This window comes from Malaclemys terrapin, chromosome 18 (genome assembly GCF_027887155.1).
Source record: "Malaclemys terrapin pileata isolate rMalTer1 chromosome 18, rMalTer1.hap1, whole genome shotgun sequence".
Taxonomy (NCBI): Eukaryota; Metazoa; Chordata; order Testudines; family Emydidae; genus Malaclemys; species Malaclemys terrapin.
In genome coordinates, this window is record NC_071522.1 from 21,845,498 (window position 1) to 21,868,330 (window position 22,833).

General features: G+C 50.8%; 2 protein-coding genes across 2 annotated transcripts; both read right to left on the reverse strand.

Moving 5' to 3' along the window:
* Positions 1 to 917: 917 nt before the first annotated feature.
* LOC128825725 (E3 ubiquitin-protein ligase TRIM39-like) lies at positions 918 to 14,995 on the reverse strand. The gene is made up of 6 exons (XM_054008482.1): positions 14,547 to 14,995; positions 12,694 to 12,789; positions 6,969 to 7,199; positions 4,782 to 4,804; positions 3,556 to 3,668; positions 918 to 2,127 (listed from the first exon to the last, which is right to left on the reverse strand). The coding sequence occupies exons 1-6, from the start codon at positions 14,970 to 14,972 to the stop codon at positions 1,556 to 1,558; spliced, it is 1,461 nt and encodes a 486-aa protein (XP_053864457.1). The 5' UTR covers positions 14,973 to 14,995; the 3' UTR covers positions 918 to 1,555.
* Positions 14,996 to 19,810: 4,815 nt separating this feature from the next.
* LOC128825727 (C-C motif chemokine 3-like) lies at positions 19,811 to 21,157 on the reverse strand. The gene is made up of 3 exons (XM_054008483.1): positions 21,035 to 21,157; positions 20,590 to 20,704; positions 19,811 to 19,988 (listed from the first exon to the last, which is right to left on the reverse strand). The coding sequence occupies exons 1-3, from the start codon at positions 21,108 to 21,110 to the stop codon at positions 19,874 to 19,876; spliced, it is 306 nt and encodes a 101-aa protein (XP_053864458.1). The 5' UTR covers positions 21,111 to 21,157; the 3' UTR covers positions 19,811 to 19,873.
* Positions 21,158 to 22,833: the final 1,676 nt, after the last annotated feature.

The following is a 22,833-nucleotide window of genomic DNA, read 5'->3' on the forward strand; positions in this document are numbered from 1 at the left end:
CACAGCAAGCCATAGGAGGGCCGTGAGCAGGCACTGGCCCACCAGCTCCGCAGACCCCGTCCCGTTCCTGTGCAGGCAGAGCCCAGTGGCCTGCAGGTTCCCATGGGGAGGGCGGAACCAGCATGGCCATCGGCTCAGGAGGCATCAAGAGAAGCATCTGTCTGACCCGTGTCAAGAGACACATTCAGCATCTCCATAGAGCTTCAGAGTCCTTGATGGGACCCCCTGAGCAAGTGCGAATCTGGTGGCTGGTCCTTTCCCTGATGACGCTTTTGGTGGCACTAGAGTTTCCAACCCCAGTTTGTTCTGAGGCTATTTCCGCAGGTCCTCTCCGGGTTTCTCCACTGCCTCTCGTGACCAGTCAACTATGAGCTGGGACGGAGTTTTCTCCCACTTGTTATCTGATCTGATCCGAACTGTCTGCAGAGCGTCCTCGCAGCCAGGCAAATGACACAGATTTGGAGGTTCAAGAACCATGGGCTGTGAACGCCATCAGTTCCTTAGCAAAATATTGTTCTGCTACAAACCCAGTGTCTCACCCCTCACGAAGCTCAGTGCCATCAACTCTAGTCTCATGAATGGAAATTCAGGGCACTCCGGGCTCGTGTGCATTACCAGAGGTCACCGTGTTGGAATAGGACTGTGAAGACTCAAGTTAGTTGACATGATGCCGACTGCAACAAGGGTCACCATGTCTTGACATCCCCTCGTGGCCTCACATGACTCTGCAGCGGCACTGCCTCGGTTTCCCCCAATTGCATCACCAATATGTCCACCATGGGGCTTCTATTTATGTCTAACAGGCCCCCCCACACACACACACACACTGAGTGGTCTGATTTATTAATGAAAAATTCAACAGAAAAGACACAGAAGGCTCTTCACCCACGCTTCCCAGCCCCTCAGCTCCCCGCCCCTCTTGCAGAACGCTAAAGGAGACACTAAGTTATACCCAGATTAGTTCTTTATTGACTTTGTGTATGGACAAGTCACTGTTAAATTGGCAGCTACACAGTGTGTGCTATATACAATGCCCAACACCCGCTCCCTGGAATTCATCATAAGGAATTAGCGTGTAAGTAACATCTCTAATAGGTCGTTTCCATCTCTCACATGTGGCTAAAATCACTCGCCTGTGGGTCACCGCGGGGAGACTAAACTCTCACACCCCACTTGCCAGCCACCAAACCCCAACATTTCCCCCATAAAGCGCTTTCCCGGGAGCGGCCTGGAACTGGTTAGCTGATGAGGACTCTGGCTAGGAGGGTATTAATTTTTCAGTAACATTAAGCTGCGTGTAACATCTTTGTCATCCATGGCCACATGGGAACTTGTGCTGTGCTCCCCCCCGACATGGCAACTCTGCCCCCACTGTCCTGCTCTTCCATCCCTGCCCCCAACAGACCCCCAGCTCCTTCACCCGCGCTGCTCAGAGCTCAGAACAAGAGTGAAACTGACCCTCTTCAGAGCCGGTTAATTACACTCCTACCTCTACCCGCGCTGTGCTGATGGGAGGGATAAAGGGGCAGTGTCAACACCTCCTGGAGACAGACGGTTACAGAAGGATGCACCCGCTCCCTTCTGTGTCCCTGACCCAGGAGATCACCAGCGGCTCGGCATTTTTGCCACCCGCGGAGGCACCAGGAAAGAAGAGAGGCCGGAGAGGCCCAGAGAACTGGTCAGTGAATGTGTAGATGTGGTCTCGATCGGTCACATTGTAAAATGTGATTTCTCCGGCCTTGTAGTCCAGGAAAATCCCAACCCGCCTGGGTCTCACACTCAGGTGAAGTGAGGTCAGGGGGGAGGTGAGGGCCTCGTATTTACCTCCGCTCTGCAACCGCAGCACCCAGTAGCCATTTTTAGGGGACAGGACAACAGTCCCCTTCCTGCTGGCAGACTCCCTACAAAGCCCCAGGCCCCACTCCGTCTTGTCTCCCACCTGCACTTCCCAGTAGCGCCTCCCCGTGCTGAAGGCCTGAACCCCCAGGACCAGTGGGGAGGCGTTAAACCTCTTGGGGTTGTCAAACAGAGACAGGATCAGTTTCTTGCCTCCCCGTCTCACGCTCTTCCGGTCGTCTGACAGGATGAGTTCGGGATGCGCTGTCTCTGGATCCAGCGTCACGTCCTCTGGAGGGAGAGCGAGGAAAAGAAAAGATGGATGGATGGACAAACAGATTAGGGGAAGGACGTCATGCTGGGAGAAGAGTCACAGGCAAAGGGGCAGAGAAGGGAGGGCAGTCACCAGGCATGCCCAGGGAGAGCCAGTGTTGGGAGCGGATGTGAACAATGGGATGCTCAATTGTTATGTTTCCTTAGCAACATGGTATCAGCCGGACGGTTATTTTCTCCTCCATTGTGATTATGGAGGCAATTTTGGTTCTTGGTTCAGAGGAGCTTGGCTGTCCCCTGGGAGGACGGGGTGCTGGAGGAGGAGACACTGTTTAACACAAGATGGCTCAACCTGGCAGTATTTGGCACAGTGCAGATCTTGCCGGCCCAAAGGCGGGAATGATCCCTATGATGCAGATGGGGAAACCGAGGCTCAGAAGAGTTAAGTGGCTTGCCCAGTGAGTCTGTGGGTAAGCTGAGAACAGACCAAGGGGAACAGTGGTAATGGCGGCTGGTTGGAGTCTACAAACAGCGCGTGAACATTCCAGATTGCAGGGTGATTGGGCCACGTTCAAAGCCCCTGTTCTTGGCTGCTTATGAACGGTTATGGGCACAGACTCGCATGCAGACCGGGTGATACTAGGGTGGGCACAATGGTTATGGTGGGCTGCTACGTTAGACACCAGGGAGGGTGCTGTGAGCTGCAGAGACTGTGTGCAGTGTTTAAGGGGCCTGTCAGAAGGAACAGGGGCAGGGTACCTGAAAAAGTGACCCTGGCCATGGGGGGGGGGGGTAAGTAAGCAGCCCCCCCCCCCATTACACGGATCCTATAGATACCTAGAACTGATTAATCTGGTTTTGTTGCTACATCAAAATATCTGAAACTGTTTTAACAGAGTTCACACACAAACTGGCACCCACTGAATTAAACAGGTTTGAAAACACGAGAAAGTTGCACTGGTTTAGCTAAAGATGCAACTTTAACTCAATCTCGTTAAACAAGTGCCCAAGGCCCCGAGGATGCTCTGATTTCACTTTAAACCTGGCTTGTTCTGGTTTCACATAAAGCCACTGGAAATTGGTTTAACACAACCAAAAACACCCCCCACTCTAACTCTGAAATGAGTGTCCACACAGGGGGTTGCACCACTTTCACTCAACTGGTTTAAAACCAATTTAAGTTAAACTGGTACAACTTTCCTCTTGTAGCCAAGACCTTGGGTAAAGTGGTTCGTGCCTGTGGCACACCGGGCCTTAGTATAAATGGGAATCCGACCTGGAAATTATTATTACTATTTCTTGTGGATGTTGCTGGAATGCCTAGGAGCCCCCGTCCGGGACCAGGACCCCCTTGCGCTAGGCCCTGTACAAACACAGACCAAAGCACTCACACACCCCATCAGCTCACAGTTCAGGAGCAAAGCAAAGCCAGCTGCTCCCCTTTACCTTTGAATTTCTTCAGCAAGTTCCTCATGCCCAGGCAGTGCTCCGGGATGCTGTAATTCTCTTTCAGTGCCACGGAGCAAGCCTCTGGAGCCTGAAATGTCACAGCTTCACACCTGGAAAGAAGACATTCCAGCAGGTCAGCACAGAGACCCCGGCCAATCACCGGCTAATGCCTGCAGCTAGGCAAGCAGAGCAGCCAATCCCCTGCAAGGAGCCGGTTGCATTGTGAAACGTCTGTGTGTGGATTGTCTCCGCACCCACTTAGGGATATCCCAGCAAACGGCCCGGAGCCTGAGGCCCACAGCCATCTGCGGGAGGATCAACCCAGCATAAGTGGGGGCCTCCCGAATGCATGGAGCTGGCTGCTCCCCTCCCCAAGGCTGGCATAGACCCTGATAGCGGGCATGGCCAGAGCCTCCCTGTGCCCTGACAATCCTCCGCCACTGACAGCCCTTGGGACCATTAGCACCCCCTTCTGGGGTTGCACTGTGTGCCCCTTGACTGGGGATGCCAATCAGGACCAATTACTTTACTAGCAGAGGTGTCCATTGACTATTCGGCTCATTTCAAATTCACAATCATGCCCAGAAATCTGAGTCCAAGAGCTGTGCTCTTCCGGGCAGGGAAGAGAACTATACAGGGGATGCATGTGTCCAATCACAGCGGCCTGAATTTTGAATGTAAATTACACCCAATCAACTGCTCACGGAATGGCTACAGGCCAAGGATTACCTGCAGTCATTGATCGGTAGCCACTCCCAGGCAGAGAGAGAGACGAAATTAACATACTAATTAATTCATCAAGAAACATTCTCAGCTCTAATCAGAGCAATAACATCGTGCATTTCACAGCAACTCAATCCAAAGCAAACCCTAAACGGTATATCATCCCTCAAGTGCAGCCACCTCTGGGGTGGGAGCTGGCAACCATCCAGCACACAGCATGCTCCACAATAGTGGATGGGACTTGGGCTCAGGGGTACCAGGGTGAGCAGATTCCCTGCTCTTCATAAATGTGCCAGGAATTCTTTCCTGTCCGTGCACCCAGACGGGACCTCTCCTGGTTAGCGCCCATCATTAGTGAGCTACGTGAGACTTCTCCTTGGAAAAAAACAAAGGGGGGGGGGTGGAACCCGTGTTTGCAGGGAGATTGGGGGGCTGCAAACCTCCTGCTTAGCCCCTCGAGGTAGCCACGTCTGTTAACAGGAGCAAAATGGAAGACGTACCTGCTCAAGGTGCTTTTCATGTCCTAAAAGGAGACAAGGAAAAATGTTGCACACTTTAGCCACTCCAGAACTGCAGGGGAGCCGGTCAGTGTCACTTGATTCTAACCCCCATGAGCACAGAGAGGAAGGAGGGCCCTGGCCTAGCACCTGGGAGACTTGAGTGAAATTCCCTCCTCTGCCACAGGCTCTCATGTGTGCTTGGGCAAATCATATAGCTTCTCTGGGCCTCCGTTTCCCCTCTGTAAAATGGGGATAATAATGCTTCCCTGGGTTGGGTGGGAGGCTAAATGCACTAAAGATTAAGAGGTGCTCAGCTGCTATGGTAACAGGACCCATGGAAGGACCTAACCTAGATACGATCTGCTCATGTCACAGCTCTGGATTCTCCCCCGTCAGCTCAGAATGAAAGGTAATTCCGTACCCAGTAACTTCCTTCTCCCGGGACCCAGAGGTAGCTCTTAGCATCCACCCAGCATCCTTCACCTAAGGGATCTGTTGGGAAAGTGCTGGGATCACTGAGCTAGAGACCACTCCTGTCCCACTCTTCTCAGGTCTCTCTGGGGCACCGTTTGGGTTTAAAAGACAATGGCATTGATCTTTGCAGCTCACCGTCCACCCCATGGACCTGAGTTAAAGTGGTGGGGCAGTCAAAGAATCATAGAATATCAGGGTTGGAAGGGACCTCAGGAGGTCATCTAGTCCAACCCCCTGCTCAAAGCAGGACCAATCCCCAATTAAATCATCCCAGCCAGGGCTTTGTCAAGCCGGGCCTTAAAAACCTCTAAGGAAGGAGATTCCACCACCTCCCTAGGTTACCCATTCCAGTGCTTCACCACTCTCCTAGTGAAAAAGTTTTTCCTAATATCAACCAGACCTTCCCCACTGCAACTTGAGACCATTACTCCTTGTTCTGTCATCTGCCACCACTGAGAACAGCCGAGCTCCATCCCCTTTGGAACCCCCCTTCAGGTAGTTGAAGGCTGCTATCAAATCCCCCCTCATTCTTCTCTTCTCCAGAGTAAATAAGCCCAGTTCCCTCAGCCTTTCCTCGTATGTCATGTGCCCCAGCCCCCTAATCATTTTCATTACCCTCCACTGGACTCTCTCCAATTTGTCCACATCCCTTCTGTAGTGGGGGGCCCAAAAGTGGACACAATATTCCCGGTGTATCCTCACCAGTGCCGAATAGAGGGGAATAATCACTTCCCTCGATCTGCTGGCAACGCTCCTACTAATGCAGCCCAATATGCTGTTGGTCTTCTTGGCAACAAGGGCACACTGTCAACTCATATCCAGCTTCTCATCCACTGTAATCTCCAGGTCCTTTTCTGCAGAATTGCTGCTTAACCAGTTGGTCCCCAGCCTGTAGCGGTGCCTGGGATTCTTCCATCCTAAGTGCAGGACTCTGCACTTGTCCTTGTGGAACCTCATCAGATTTCTTTTGGCCCAATCCTCTAATTTGTCTAGGTCACATGGTAACAGCCCACCCTGCATGTTAGCTAACGTGGGTTAGATGTCACTTCCCCTCCTCTTGAAAGGTGCCCAGCTGAGCTAGTTGGGGGACAGGGAGCCACCGGAGAACGGAAGCAAACTCACACATTCACCTTAGGTGCCACGGTGCCTTGCTCTGGCACTGAGAAATCATAGCTCTTCTACTCCCTGGAGGAAATAATGGAACCGATCGTGTCCGGCACCTACCTGGGGGAAGGGGTGGCCAGGAGCCCTACCAGGCTCAGATGCAGCCCTGGTGCTTTCCTGACTGCAGGGGCTACTCCTTCCTGTGGGCACTTCCCATCGTCAAAGGGGGCAGGGAGCAGTCATGGCCATGTCCTCCCACTGGCCAGCAGAGCGGGTTGGATGCATTGGGTGTAATGCATTGCGTCCTCCTAAGGGGTGGGGCGGCGGATGCCCTCCCCCTGCACACCTGGAAGCACCAGCAGGAGTGTGCTGCCCTGGAGAACAATCCCGCTTTGATGCCCCCTGGAGGCAGGGTGACTCCGCACCCCTCTCCCAGCAGGGGCCAGAGCCTCCCAGGCACAAGCTGGTGTTAGTAAAGCAGAGAACTGAATGCAGTGGGAAGAGTCAGACAGGAGATCTAACCCTAACTCCTGGACTCCAGTGTCCTGGGCTCCAAGTCCCTTTCCCTTCTGCCTGGCTGGAGAGAGGGGATTTCTGCCACCCGCTCACCTTGAGCAACCCATCTGCTGACTGCTGGAACTTCTCCCTTATCTCCAGGATCAGCTTGTCCAGAGAGGATCTCAGCTCTAAAAGTTTGGTTAGGTTTTCGTTGATTCTCTGCAGGATTATCTTCTCTTCCTGTTCCAGCTTCTGAAGAAGCAGCTTCTCCTCCTCGGCCAGCAGCTGGTGCAGCTTCCCAAATTCAGTCACAATCCGCTCTCTCTTTTTCTTAACGACCTCCTTTGGAAAGAGAAATACACAGGAACAAGAAGAGGATGTATCAACGGCATGGATTAAAATCATAAACCGCTGGAGTAACTGAGAGGATATACAAAATCACAGCGCATCTTAAACAGGAGGCATTTACTAACAAAACAACTCAAGAAAAACCAACAGGTTTCCACACAGCTTCAGCTCCAGCTTCATCTCCCTTGTGTACCAGGGATGAGACCCTAGTTGGAACTGTCTGCAGCACAGAGACATCTAGTGGCTGAATAATGTACTGGAAGTAAACATCATCACAACTTTCAGAGGTACAGTAACTCCTTGCTTAACACTGTAGTTCTGTTCCTGAAAAATGCGACTTTAAGCAAAACGGTGTTAAGCGAATCCAATTTCCCCATAAGAATTAATGTCAATGGGGGGGTTAGGTTCCAGGGGGGAAATTTTTTGCCAGACAAAAGACTATATTATATATATATATATATATATACACACACATATACACAGTATAAGTTTTAAACAAACAATTGAATACTGTACACAGCACTGATGATTGTGAAGTTTGGCTGAGGTGTTGAAGGCAGAGGGTGAGATATTTCCCAGGGAATGCCTTACTGCTAAATGATGAACTAGCACTCGGCTGAACCCTCAAGGGTTAACACATTGTTAATGTAGCCTCACACTCTACAAGGCAGCAGGAATGGAGGGAGGGGAGACAGCATGGCAGAGAGAGATAGAGACACACACTATGTGTGTGAGAGAAAGAGATGTGCATTGCCCCTTTAAGTACGCTGACCCCACTCTAAGTCCTTTCCTTTTTAAGTAGATCAGCAAGCTGAGACAGCAGCTGCTGCCCGCAAGCTCCCTCCAGCCTGAGCCCTGTCGTCCCCCCCATGGAGATAAGGTAAAGGAGCGAGGGGGGGCAGGAGTGGGGGAGACCCTGACATTAGCCCCCCTCTTCCCCCCACTCTGCACAGCAGGCAGGAGTCTCGGGGAGCAGCTCCAAGGCAGAGGGCAGGAGAAGCACAGGGCAGCGTGGGGAGGGACAGCTGAACTGCCGGCAATTGATAGCCTCCTGGGCAGCTGCCACACAGGGAACTTATGGGAACAGGGAGCTGATGGGGGGCTGCCGGTCCACCCTGGTTCCAAGCCCTCACCAGCTAGTTGCAATGGGCTGCTCTTCCTGCAAGCAGTGGACAAAGCAAGCGGCTGCCAAACAACGTTATAAGGGAGCATTGCACAACTTTAAACGAGCATATTCTCTAATTGATCAGCAACGAAACAACGTTAATTGGGAGGACTTTAAGTGAGGAGTTACTGTACAAACTTTAGCGTAGGCCTTGATGGTAGACGTAGACACTCTAATCAATCAGATTAGATCTCTTTGATAAAACACTATCATTTGTTCTTGTTGCCTACTTTGCTTCAGTCTTCACACAAAAAATAACATGTGACCGGACGACGAGCAAAGTTATCACAGACAATAAAGGGAAAGGGACGCAGATCGGGATACGTAAAGAAAATATCAGAGATCTTCTGAGTAAGTTAAATGAGTTCAAGTCAGCAGGGCCTGAAGCTAATCACCCCAGGGTGCCGAAGGAATTAGCTGAAGAAATCTCGGAGCCATTTGCAAAGTCATGGATGACTTATGAGGAGAGGCTGAGGGAACTGGGCTTGTTTAGTCTGCAGAAGAGAAGAATGAGGGGATTTGATAGCTGCTTTCAACTACCTGAGGGGGGTTCCAAAGAGAATGGAGCTCGGCTGTTCTCAGTGGTGGCAGATGACAGAACAAGGAGTAATGGTCTCAAGTTGCAGTGGGGGAGGTCTAGGTTGGATATTAGGAAAAACTATGTCACTAGGAGGGTGGTGAAGCACTGTAATGGGTTACCTAGGGAGGTAGTGGAACCTCCATTCTTGGAGGTTTTTAAGGTCCGGCTTGACAAAGCCCTGGCTGTGATGATCTATCTGGGGATTGGTCCTGCTTTGAGCAGGGGGTTGGACTAGATGACCTCCTGAGGTCTCTTCCAACCCTGATATTCTATGATTCTATGACAGGAGAGGTCCCGGAAGACTGGAGAAGGGCTAATGTGGTGCCAATCTTTAAAAAGGGGGGAAAGGAGGAGCTGGGGAATTATAGACCAGTCAGCCTGAACTTCATACCTGTGAAGCTACTAGAGCAATGTATAAAACATTCAATTTGCAAATACCTGGAGAATGAAGGGGTGATCACTGGCAGCCAGCATGAGTTCACTAAGAACAAATCATGCCAAACTGGCTTGATAACTGGCAAGATAACTGGTTTGGTGGATAGGGGGAATGTGGTGGACATAATATACCTGGACTTCAGCAAGGCTTTTGACACAGTCCCACATGTCATTCTGATAAGTAAGCTGGAGAAATGTGGGCTTGGTGGAACAACCATTAAGTGGATATATAATTGATTAAACAACTGCAAACAGTCACTCTGAATGGAATGACGTTGGATTGGAGGGAGGTCTCAAGTGGGGTTCCACAGGGATCTGTTCTGGGTCTGGTGTTGTTTAACATCTTTATTAATGACCTGGATGTAGGACTAGAGAGCACCCTGATCAAATCTGCAGATGGCACAAAGCAGGGGGGAGGGGGGCAGAGGGGGTTGCAAACACTTTGGAGGGTAGAGCTAAAATTCAGAGGGATAGTGATAAACTGGAGAACTGGGCTAGACAACAAAATGAAATTCAACAAAGACATCTCAGGAAAATCTTGCGAGCTGTAAGAGCAGTAGGACAGTGGAACAGAGGCCTAGGGAGGTTGTGAAAGCTCCTTCACTGGAAGTTTCAAAAGGAGGCTGGAGCCATCTGTCCGGGATGGTTTAGACACAACAAATCCGCATCGTGGCAGGGGTTAGACTAGATCAGGGATAGGCAACGTATGGCACGTGTGCCAAAGGCGGCACGCGAGCTGATTTTCAGTGGCACTCACACTGCCCGGGTCCTGGCCACCGGTCGGGGGGTTCTGCATTTTAATTTAATTTTAAATGAAGCGTCTTAAACATTTTAAAAACCTTATTTACTTTACATACAACAATAGTTTAGTTCTATATTATAGACTTATAGAAAGAGACCTTCTAAAACCGTTAAAATGTATGACTGGCACGCGAAACTTTCAATTAGAGTGAATAACTGAAGACTCGCACACCACTTCTGACAGGTTGCCGACCCCTGGTCTAGATGATTATTACACCGTGTTTAAATACAATGGCCTCTAGATGGCAGCAGACGCTAAGGAATAGGACGGTGCTGCTCTGGTCAGCCCAGCACAGTGATTGCAGCCCCCTCTGAATCCGTTCAGAGGCCATTGACCACCACACCCGGCCTTCTTCAAACAGCCGCTGCGCAGGGCCGAGCAGCCCATCTGTGCAGGCTCAGGATCGCGGTATCGAGCCCCTGCACCTTTTGCTGCTTAGCCCCCAACGCGTGTCTAGCGCTGGTTAGCGACACCCTGGGCCTGATCCCATCTAGTGAGTCCGGTGGCCCATGTGAGAGGAGCTGGGGTCCCAGGTCCTGCCACTCGGCAAGTGCTGCCAACACCTGGTTCTCCCTGGACTGGACCCTTCTTGGCAGCCGCAGAAAGAGGAGCAAGGCCTGAAGCGTGATCTCCTCCCACTCAGACTGAAACAACACGGGAGGTCTCAGCCCAGGGGGACCGGGGTGGCCCTGCTTACCTAAGCGGCTCTGCGAGCTCTCCCCCAGCCCCAGCCCCAGCCCCGGAGGTGATCCCCCAGCCCAGGGGGCAGCTGGCGTGGGGAAGTTTGCATTGCCACTCTCCCAGCACATCTGCTCCCCAGGCTGCTGAGTCAGACCCGCAGCACCACAGCTCTTGTGGGCCTGGTGATAGCTGGTGTTTTCCCAGATGCCAGAGCCAAGGGCGGCAGGAGAAGCTCTGCTTTCAGTTTCACTCAGAAGCACCTTTCTGGCCCTCATGGGCGCAGAGAAAAGCTTGAAGATGTGAAGTGAGGTCACCCCGGGAACATGGGCATTGCCAGGTTGGCTCAGAGCCCAGTGTCCTGTCTGTGACAGTGGCCAGGACCAGACCCTTCAGTGGAACGTGTAAGGACACACCTGGCCATAGCAAATGGGACAATCTGCCCCTCTCTTAGGTAGCACCCTGGTCTCTAGCAGAGACTGGTTCAAACCCCGATGCGCCAGGTTCAATATCCCTTCCCACGTCTCTGTTGTTGTTAATTATGACCCTAAAGGCTCGAAGACCAGAAGGCAAATAAAAAGAACCCTTCCAATTTCTTTATTCTAATGTCATGATTTTTAAGCCTCTCTCAGGCCTTCTATGGGCCTGCCTCATGAGTTGTGGGCGCTCAGGGTGCTTTCACATGCTCTAATATGAATTGGAAAAAAAATAACCCTCATATACAAATCCAGGGCACGCCCAGGCTGCTGTGTTGTGCCCCTGGAGGAGAGATTTCCTAACCCTTGACTCAAACAAGGCACAGTCACAGGGTAAAAAGACACATCATGTTTCATAACACCCTCCTCAGCCTTTACGTCCTCACATCTGTGCCAACACTGCAACCAAGGGATACTGTTATCTCGAGGATCACATGCTGTAAACAAACCGATTCATAGCATCCCAGGCCAGAAGGGATCGTGATCATTCTAGTCTGACCTCCTGTGTGACACACGCCACAGAACTGCCCCACAATCATTCCTAGGGCAGAGCTTTTCGAAAAACATCCCAGCTCGATTTAAAAATTGCCAGTGATGGAGAAGCCTTGGTAAATTGTTCCAGTGGTTAATTACCATCACTTAAAAAATTGTGGCTTTTTTCCAGTCTGGATGTGTCTAGCTTCAACTTCCAGCCATCGGGTCATGTTTCTCTGATAGACTGCACAGCCCAATATCAAATATTTGTCCCCTGTGTCAGTATTTATAGACTGTGATCAAGTCAGCCCTTAACCATCTCTTTGTTAAGCTAAATAGATTTATTTCACTAATAACCCGCCCAGTTGGTGGGTGGAATTCTCTGCCACCTGCTATACAGGAGGTCAGGCTAGACGGTATCTTCTGGCCCCAAATCTGTAAAAAGTGAGAGATCTTTGAAAGTCAGATTTCTTTGTTACTGCTGATGCTCCTTGTTTATTCTTTGCATTTGGCTTCTGCTCTGTATCATCAAAGGACTCAGTTTCACTTCTGGCTCCCCCAGCAGAGAGAATAGCCACTAGTTTAAAATACAGCACATTGTGCGAATTTCCCCGTATTTTGTGCCTAGTCACTCTGACTGTTTTCCCTGACATAGTCAGTTTCCTTTGTTTCTGTGGGTCGCTCATGGCAACAAGGGGGATTTTTTATACACAAATATTGTTATGGCCGAGGAGCAGATGTGGTACCTGAAACTGTTATTAATTTTTAAAGTAATTTATCTTTTTTTTAATAACTATATTTCAAGTTGACAGTGTTCTCTTAACTATGGGCATCGATGTCAGAAGTGTCCTTTTTAATACAGGAACCCAAACACCTGCCTTGCATTCCTGGGTTTTTGTCCTCTCCACCATTGCATGTTTCTGAATTTCATCCACCTCTTTCAACAACCGTTCCAGGGATTTCTGGAGTTTGATCTGACAAGAAAAATAAATCCAGTCAGTCCTCCTTAAGTACTGACCCATCTCTGCTGGACTTGATCTCGCCTATTTGCATTTCCCATCAAACCGGTTGAAAAGTGCACACCAGTGTGTGACGGGGTATATAGGGATTTGGCAAGGAGACAGTTAACATTCTAACAGCTGATCCACCCCTACTGCCCAGACAATCCCTCCATTGAGATCAGGCAGCTGTGATCTTTCTTCAGCTCAGGGAGTATTAACTGTCTCCCTGCCAGTCCCTGAACAGGCTTCTATACAACTCAGTCACAGGGCCTGAGATTCTTCATTATTCGCAGCAGTTTAATGCCTTCCCATTACAGGTGCGTGTCAGAAGCAATCTGTGCAGAAAGGGGCTTGTCATTTCCTGGACCCCAAGTTGCCCCTTCATGTCTTTGCACGCCCCGTTCCAAAACCAGGCACGTAGGATATATGTGAACAAAATTAGGGACTGATTAAGAATCCAGATTGTGGTCCCTGCTCCTGCTGCTCTGTGGCTCTCTGGCAGCGCCAAGCAGGTGAAAAGCTGGTTTCACTGTCCGCCTTGGCGTTGCCCTTGCATAAGGGTGTTACAGTTCTATACCCCTTCGGCCTGGCCTGCAGCGTCGGGGGCATGAATGCAGAGGCGGGAATGGCCAAGGCACCTCTGTGCTCCAGCTATTCCCTGCTGCCAGAACGACCCTAGAAGCCCAGATCAATCCCCAGCCCCAGAATCCAGAGGCTGCCAAGGTGGGGAGCAGCCACCTTTGCCCTCCCTCCTCAAGTCTGGAGAATCCCTCCTCACGCTCAGAATCTGGGCTGCTGTTTCTCCAGGCTCTGGCTAGAGCAGGTGACTGGGAGTGAAGTGGTTAAGACAGTTGTCCCCAAACTTTTTACCTCGCTCCCCCTTACCCATGTCCACGCCCTCCCCACACCCTCCAGATTCGGGGCCGAGAGTGGGCCCGCAGCTCCGGGAATGGGGGATATGGACGGGGTCAGGGGGCCAAGGCTGGGGCCATGGCTAGAGTTGGGGGCAGGGCTGGGAGCAGAGCCTTGCCCGAGGGCCGAGGCTGGCAGCCAGGGCACCGGGTGCGGGGCTGGCAGCTGGGGCCGGCAGCCGGGGCTGGGGCCAGGAGTAGAGCTGGGTGACACTCCCTCCCTGCCCCCCGTGAGGGCTGGCCTGGGCCCCAGCTGCGCCCCCCTGGGGAAGCACCCTCCCCAGATTGGGGACTTCTGGGTTAAGGGGAGCAGGATGGCTCAGGGGAACTGTGGAATAAGAAAGGGGGGTCCAGCCCCGGGTGGTTGTGCCCAAAGCCTGTTGCCATCTGCTGGTTGCTCTGTGGCCTGCACGGAATCAGTTGCTGGCTCTCAGCCCAGCCCGAGTGAGGCAGGGGTTCACATCGCAAAACCACCATCACCGCTGGCACCGAACGGGCAGAGAGTGAATGGGCCATGGGAACTGAATCGCCCTCCCCCCACCCACCGCCCCATAAGACTGAGTCATGGTTGGGCGGGGAGTGTCCCCCGAATGCCGACAACCTGGCCGTGCCCCCTTTCCCCTGGCCACGCCCCTACACTGGGAGACGGAGGGGTCTGTAGGGGAAGCTGTGGATAAAGAGCTCTTCCAGCACAGCTCGGGCTGCCAATCTTGGTTGGCCATATTCCTGGAGGTTTCATCCCAGGACATAAGCCTTAATTCCTGGAGACTCCAGGACAGCCCTGGAGGGTTGGCGACCCTAAGCCCAGCTCCCCTCTACCTTGTACGCCTGGGCCGCCTCCTCAATGGGGTAGACGGTGTGAGGCCGGTGTTCCAGGGACTCTCGACACACCACACAGATGGCCTCCCCGTCCTCTTCGCAGAAGAGCTTGAGCTTCTCCTCGTGTTTCCTGCAGAGCGCCTCTGGCTGCCCCTTGGCCGGCGGCAGCCCCAACTGCTTGATGGTCTCCACAATATTGGCCAGCTGCTTGTTGGGCCTGACGTTGCTCTTGTGAAAGGCCGCCCGGCACTGAGGGCAGGACACGGGCCCGCTGGCCCCGAGCCCCTTGCCCTGGCAGTAGGTGGCGATGCATGCCCTGCAGAAGTTGTGCCCGCAGTCTATGCTCACGGGGTCACTCATGTACTCCAGGCAGATGGAGCAAATTGCCTCCTCCTGCAGCTTCTCCAGCGGGTTCGCGAAGGCCATGGTGGCAGCTGCTGTGTGGCAGTTTCCGGGTCACTTTCACTTTCTCACTGCACAGGGGAGGAGTCACATTACTGGTGGGGGCGGGACTATGCTAATACCGTGAGCTCGCTCCAGCCCCGGGGGGAGCTGTTACACTCGCTCTAACAGCCAGTGGTGCTCAGATCAGAGACCTGGGCAGTAGTTAGAGCAGTGTGGGCTGTCAGTGCCACAGAACTGCACTCCGAGATCTCAGAGATGGGTGGCTGATTCCAGTGACCCGGCCAGACAGGAAAATTCCTTTCGGCCTGAGGGAGGCTTTTTCTTAAAAGTGATCTTGATAATATGAGCAATTTGGGAACGGCTGAGACGGTAGCGCATCCGTGCCCTAGGTTAGTCGTGTGTCTATAACTGAAAAGCCGAATGAGGTCTGGCTATGCCTCGATCCCTGTGATTTAAATTCAACCTGGGCATTAGTCAGTGAAAACGATTGACGCAAGGGGTGGCAGATAAGAAAAGACATGCTGGGTAGCAGACAAAGAACCAGCATTCTGCAAATGAACTCAGACTGGTCAAGCTCCAATTAGTGTATTTTAATTAATCCCTTGACCATTATGGGCCAGAACCTCAGCTGGTGGAAATCAGCATCCCTCCACTGAAGACAAGGCAGCTGGGCTGATCTTCACTGGATGAGGATCTAGCCCTGAAGGGGTCAGCGAATGCTTTTAGGTACTTATTGGGCTTCCAAAGGGCTTTGAAAAGTGCTTTACCCTGATTTCTAAGGGATGCTGCAGTGAGAATGGATGACGTCATAATGTGAGCGAGGGACCACACGCTGCACAGTGACCGGTGTCGGTGGCATTGCAGAGAATGAGAAAACGACACATAGCACCCTACTTAAAAGTCAAAAATTGGTCATACAGAAATTCTCTAACTTGGACATAAATTGAGTATGTTCAGTTTAACCAATGAAGCAGATGAAATAAAAGCAATAGTCGAAGTGCCCACTTCACAGGATCAACAGGGATGATAGTGGGGAGAGTGGGATGATAAGCTATTAAGCAAAATCTATTCTGAATGGGCGCTAAGGCCCAGAGCCACAAAGGGACTTAGGTGCCTAAACCCCAGATTTAGGAGTTAGGCACCTAATCCCAGATTTAGGCACCGCTGTGATCCCCAAAACTCCCCCTCGGCTGCCTCAGTCGCTGCTGGTGAAACTGTTCCACTTTGGATAAACATGTGATGCTGGGTAAAAAGGAAGATAACTAGTTGCACAGATCCAGTCCCCACTCCTACAGAGTTGCAATAAATCTTGTACAAGGTATGTCAATGGCCAAGTTATAAATTGTTCAGTGTGATTATCCTGTTTAACTCCATGTGTCGCCCTTGTAGCTGAGGAGATGAATATTGGCTACGTGTTTGTATCTCAACTATGCCTTGTTCAGGGGTGACACCCACCAGGCAAATTTACATCTGGATTAGCCATCCCTGGGTTGATGGGCCATTATCTACAATCAGCTGGGCCAATGAGCCTCTCCTGGAGACATTTCAGGCAGTGGCTGTCCCAGGACTCAGCAAGGCATGTTAGGACATGTGATCCAAGACTCCATCTTTGGCCAGTAACTTTCCAGGCACTTGGGCTGAAAGTATAAAAGGAGACTGTAACATCACTGCGTTGTCTTCAGGCCTGTTCCTCACCTCTGGACTCTGATTTTCTAACAAACGGAAGCTTTGGACAATGGCCTGATGACCCCAATCTGTTTGGGTGAACCAGAGAGACTAGCAGAAGTCCATCCCTGCTATGAACCTGATCTACAGATTCTGAAGTCACTTGTAATGTATGATTCCTTTAACCATTTAATTACTCTCTTCTTTTCTTTTTAGTAATGAACCTTTAGCTTTTAGTTCCTAAAGGATTGGCTACAAATGTGGCATTTGGTAAGATCTAAAGTATGTACATGAGGATGGATCTAGATGTTCTCAGTGATACCAGATGACAGAACAAGGAGTAATGGTCTCAAGTTGCAGTGGGAGAGGTTTAGGTTGGATATTAGGAAAAACTTTTTCACTAGGAGGGTGGTGAAGCACTGGGATGGGTTACCTAGGGAGGTGGTGGAATATCCTTCCTTAGAGGTTTTTAAGGCCTGGCTTGACAAAGCCCTGGCTGGGATGATTTAGTTGGGGTTGGAAGCCTTGCTCCGTCACCTTCTGCTGCCACCTGCCACTGTGACCTCTGCGAGTTGGTCTCTTGAGGTTCCACCAGCTCTCAGTGATTTCAGCTGAGGTCGGAGTGAGGGAACCTCACAGCGAGTGCAGGCTGGGCCGTCTCTTCCACAGAAACACTGTCCCACAGCAGGTCTAAGCACTTAGACCTGATTATCAGTGATTTCAACTGTAGTGGTCACTTAACAAAACAAAAGACTCTCTATGGAGCCTAATCAGCTCTGTCTTTAAACAGTGGAAAGGGGCAGGTCAAATAGTACTTGTGACTCAGGCAGACCATCAAGCAAAACACCTGTCCCCAGCCTGTCTCCTGATGCCCTCGATCAGCACAGGCTAAGTACAGTTCTACTGCCCTTTACTCATACAATAAGAATAACATTTCATTACCCCCCCTCCCCCGCATTCAAGTGATTTGTAACCCACCCCCAGCCAAAATCTATCATTTGGGCAACACCGCTCTGTTTGCTGGATACCTGGGTAGATTAGGTGTGACTGTAAATACAATCTGGTCCTTTCCTCCAGCCCCCAGTTCATCACTAGCTGTCAGGGAGTGTTCATTTAGACTTTGCTTACAAATCATCATTTGAAATGATTCGATTGGCCAACATCACCGAAATGAATGCACTGACATTGTCATTAAAACAGCAGCTGTATAAGGAAGCGAGTCTATGTTCATACTTTCCAAATGTGTTATACTTTTTCAGATACCCGTATTTTACCATACACTGTCTATGCTTTTAAAGTGTGCATTAATGTTTCAATTTCCATTCAAATTTCCAAACACTCACTACATTGGCAACACTGCATGTAACTAGTTCACAAAACTGGGGTGCAGGGGTGTTGGGGAAATTCAGGGGGGGGTGTAGGGTAATCCCTGATTCTGAGGCAGCAGCAACCCTATGCATCATCCCATGGAGTTCATATGCAGCGGCTGTTTCCGGTGGTACTGATCTATTTCCCATGCTGCTAGGTGTAGCTTCTTAACCAATTTACATGCCACCTGGAGATCCTGGCTTGGCAGCGTCCACTCCCCCACATAGATGCAAGGTGGCACTACGAGACAGAGGGTTTTTTAAACCAGCTTTCCAGTGGTTTGTGATCTTTCACCACAGGAGTCTGGTCTTTCCTCTCTTTCCATTAAGAGCCAGAGGCCATTACCAGCATCTCCTCTTTGATCTGGTTGTAGCTTCTTTGTCTCAGATCCCCAAAGGGACTGAGGTGTTGGAACGCTCAGCGTCACCACACTTATAGTCACCTAGAAACATCTCAGGAACAACATTGCGATCCGCAGCTCTAAGTTGGACACTCAGGCTCCCTGTGCCATGAGGGGGAGAGAGACACCCCTTGCCTGTGAGCCGCAGGACCCAGCACACTAGGCAGGGAGTTCCCTACGCTAGCCACCGGGAGATGCTGATCAGAGCTAGGCACCTGCATCTGGGCTGCAGGGAAGCTACAGTTCTATTTAGCGATCCACAAATGGGAACCCGCTGCCTGGAATCAGGTGGCTCAGGCACCTAAGTAGTTTCTCGTGGGAACAAGGGAGGCGCCTGCCTTGCTCCACCCAAAGTGGCTAGAGGAGGAGGCCCCCATGCTATAACTTTTAGTCCAGCGGTTAGAGCACTCACCTGGGGGGGAGTCCCAGGTTCAATTCCCCTTCCTGCCCGAGAGGGACAAACAATTTGAACCGGGGTCTCCCACCTCTCAGGTGGGTGCTCTAACCCAGTAACCCAGGGAAACAAACTACATTCAGCAATCTCTCCCCTCTGCAGCAGCTGCACCCTCGGGATGGGTCTTAGCAAGAGTTAAATATTGGCAGCACATTGCCGCGACTCATCCTGTCCCGCCCCTTCCCCTCCTTGCTCCTCTGTCCCATTAATTCTGCTCCTCCGTTGCAATGCGTGCTCCCTCCCATGCAACCATAAATGCTCCCAGTGCTCAAACTGACTCCACAGTGCAGCTCCAGACCCAGCCTGCTGCATGGCGCCCGCCTCCCAGCCAGAGAGAAAGACGTCCAGCTGTTTTGCGAGCAGAAAGATGTACTAGTCATGGCGCCCTCAGAAGCCTTCAACAGCAGCCTTAATGCTTATGATTTACTCACAGCACAATAGTGCCTAGAGACCCTGATCCGGTTCGGCACCCTCTTGTCCTAGGTGCTGTATAAACACAGAGTAAGACACCTCCCACCCCCGCCCAGAAGAACCTCCAGTCTAAGGTCCTGGTCCTGCAAACACATGGCATTTGCGTAGCTTTAAGCATGTGTTGTCCCACTGACTCCAATGGGACGAGTGCTTTCGAGTTAAACACGTGTTTGCAAGCTTGGGGTCTGAATAGAAAAGACAGACGGGATGCCTGCGGCAGGAGGATTAGCCCAAGAGTTTCCAGTTTTTGTTTTATTTTTCTTTTTTTGTACAATAAATAATAAACTTAAACCCAACAAATACAAAAGAGAATAAAATAGTTCATAGTTCACATGCCAAATATATTAAACTTCTCTTAAATACAATTCAGAGCCATTAGAATTCCCTTAAAAACAATTCAGAGCCATTAGAATTCCCTTAAATACAATTCAGAGCCATTAGAATCTTTTGCAGTTCAGTGCTAATTGGGTCAAATAACCCATAAGGATTCACAGGCTGAGAGCAGGTAAAGTGCTTCCTGGAAACCCGTTTGGGAAGGTGCTTGGCAGGAAGTGATGTCAGCCCCTAGGCTAAGGGTGCCTTTGAAACGGCTTCCCTCGCTCTCAGCTGAGTCACAATATCCTGGACCCATTTCTCATCTGGATTGGTGCATAATGCTTTGCCTTTGATGGTGGTGAAGCTGCAGAGAGAAAATCCCAGTTAGAAAAGCCTGGTACCAGCTCTGAAGGGCGGCGGAGGAAAACGGGGCTTGTTTTCAGAGCAAACACATGACGGCCGCACAGGGGATGAATGGGCCTAACGACACAATGGTCAGTAGCTAATGGCAGCTCTGCTGGCCCATTGGATTGCTGGGTGTCCACCCACTATTCACTACTAACAGGGTTTTCAAAAATCTTCAGCCAATCAGAAACCAGCTTATTCATCACGCTCGGGAAGAGTTTCACTACAATTGGCTGAATTTCACCAAAAGGTTCTCTCAGCCAATCAGAGGAGGAAATCCACCCTCCAGCCCCACCACTGCTTCCCCAGCTGTGACACTGCACTATAGCTGTATGCGCTCAACATCTGGGGGAGGGGCGGAGGGATGAAAACCCTCTTGAGCCGAGCCTGTTTCTAATGGAGAGAACCATCAAACTAGCCAAGGGCTCAGGACTGTCTCTCTCACAGGCTGCGCTCATGATATCTCAAACTACTCGGTGCCCCAGGAGGCACTTTCCTGTGGGGTGGGGTGGGGTGGGGTCTCCTGGAGCATATGGTATCTGGCTGGGTATTATACTCACATCACAGCCGGCTTGGAGCAGCCACTGCTGGTGTATTCATACTTCACCACGCGGCTCCGCGAAATTGGGTTGGGAGAGTATTTATAGCAGCAGACCCTTGGGATGTCGAGTGCCTCTGAAAGAGAAGACAAGAGAATCATGGTTGGTCTTTCTCATCGCTGGCTTGGAGAACTTTCTTCCTGTAGGTGCAAAGGGGCTCCTGCTAACCCTTAGCTCCGAGGGAGGTTCCCAGAGAGATCTCTGGGCTGTCTGGCGTGGGGGCTACCTCGCATCACGGCTTCATCCTTCAGTAAGGCAGCGAGAAGGGGCAAGCCTGCCTCTCCTTACTGGCAATGAAAACTCAGAAGGAGCATGTACCCAGGCATTGCCTGCTGTCGCTGTCTTGCTAGCCTGGGGAGATGTTGGGGAAAGCAGTCACACCTCCACAGACTGAACTTGGACTCACTTGGACCAGCAGCTGAGGCCTGCGAGCAGAAGGCAGCGATGAGGAGAACGGCGAGGGCAGCCACAGAGACCTTCATGTTGCTGTCGGGTGGGGACGAGCTGCAGGAGCAGAACCAGAGATGGGATTCCTTCAAACCCTCCTTGTGCGGCTGACACCGAACCCTGGATTCTTCCCTCTTTTTATGGGGGGAGACACTGAGCGATGGTGTCAATGCTGTCACTGCCCAGGAAATGCCGTGATAGGACAGTGGTGATACAATGGACAAAGTCTGCTGAATCAAGAGAAGCAGAAGAGGGAAGTGCGGACTATGATGGCGCAATTCCACCCTGCTGCTGCAAGGCATGGTGCAAGTAACAGAGGAAAAAGGATGTGAGCCCCAGCACCTTATTTGCTGCTTTTTCTTTTAAATCACCCACCAGTCTTTACCCGGAGAAGAGGCCAGGGGGATGCATGTCTCGTTAGTAACTAACAGAAATATGGGACCTTTCATGTAGAAGTTGCTGGATCTAATGAAGCTATCGATCAAGGGTCATTACCTTGTAACAGCTTCTTCATGCTCTTAGTTCTAAGAACAGCATCTGCATCACAGAAGAAACCAACTCAGTCAGCCTTCTTGGTGACAGCCCCAGCAGAGACACCAAAATCCCATGCATCACAGAGGCTGACCTGTCCTCTCACCACTTGAAATGCAGGTCCCTTCAGACCAAGGTTGAGGAATGTGGGGGACGCTTGCCCTGACATTCTGCATACCTACCTTTGGCACCTTCTCCCATGAAAAGAGAAGGGGACCCCAAATGTAGATGTGAATGAAATTGTTTTTAAGTTATCCACTGTACCATTGTAACTTCTGTTACTACATTGTAACTTCCATTACACTTGCCATTTTGCTACATTGTAACTTTCATTACACTTGCCATTTTGCCTACATTGTAACTTCTGTGCCATATTGTAATTCAAACCCCATTTTAAAATGCTTACTCCATTTTGTAAGGGCTTGCTGCAACCTTCATTTTTGCAAACCCTGCTGTAACCTTATTAGTCTAGTTAAGATGTGTGAATGAGGGATGTATGGGTGATAGAATCAACCTCCAGCACCAGCCCGTCCTGATGAGATAAATTTCAAATACCAACGGCTGAAGAACTAGACAACAGCCCTAACTCAAGCAAGAAGCATCCACCTTAAAAAGAAACAACAGAAGGAAGATCAAAGCCAGGTCCCAGGCTGACAGTCACGCCTGCAATTGACGGGTGATCAAGTCAAACCCAGAGGCGGCGTGACACAGCGAGACCTAGAGACTTTGAATCCAAAAACTCCTATAAAAAAGAAAGGGTGAGATGAAAGACTTTGGGTAACGTTCTGCTATCAACATCAAGGAGCATCGGTGCGCGCCCGACAGAGACCCGGCTCCCCCTCGTGCTCAGCTCTCCTGGCCAGTTAGCTGTCACGAGCTACGATCCCAAGCTGCGAACTCAAACTACACTCAGGACTGGTAACTATCCAGCAGCTGCAGAACATTTTGGTGTGTGTGTGTGTGTGTGTGTGACTGTATGTGTATAAGCATTGAGGTATTTGTTAATAGTTACAGATTAATAATAAATGTGGCATCTTTGCCTTGACCCCTAAAACGATCCTGTATAAGTTTGTGGTGCAACACAAACACCATTAATGTTCAACGGCTACTTCCAAAGGAACCAGGGTTGAGTGGTTGGAGCACAGGGCTGGGAGCCAGGAGATCTGGATTCTGTACCCACTTTGCCACTGACTCATTGTGCATCTTTGGCAAGTCATTTCCCTTCCC

Bases quoted from the DNA above. Each gene is read 5' to 3' on its own strand.
- LOC128825725 (XM_054008482.1), bottom strand. From the start codon at position 14,972: ATGGCCTTCGCGAACCCGCTGGAGAAGCTGCAGGAGGAGGCAATTTGC. The intron at 7,200-12,693 runs GCAGGTGTTTGG...CTCTTTCCAAAG, and splicing joins CAAAAACCCAGGAATGCAAG to GAGGTCGTTAAGAAAAAGAG. The intron at 3,669-4,781 runs GTACGTCTTCCA...TCTTCTTTCCAG, and splicing joins ATGAAAAGCACCTTGAGCAG to GTGTGAAGCTGTGACATTTC.
- LOC128825727 (XM_054008483.1), bottom strand. From the start codon at position 21,110: ATGAAGGTCTCTGTGGCTGCCCTCGCCGTTCTCCTCATCGCTGCCTTC. The intron at 20,705-21,034 runs GTGAGTCCAAGT...CTTCTCTTTCAG, and splicing joins GGCCTCAGCTGCTGGTCCAA to AGGCACTCGACATCCCAAGG. The intron at 19,989-20,589 runs GTGAGTATAATA...TTCTCTCTGCAG, and splicing joins TGCTCCAAGCCGGCTGTGAT to CTTCACCACCATCAAAGGCA.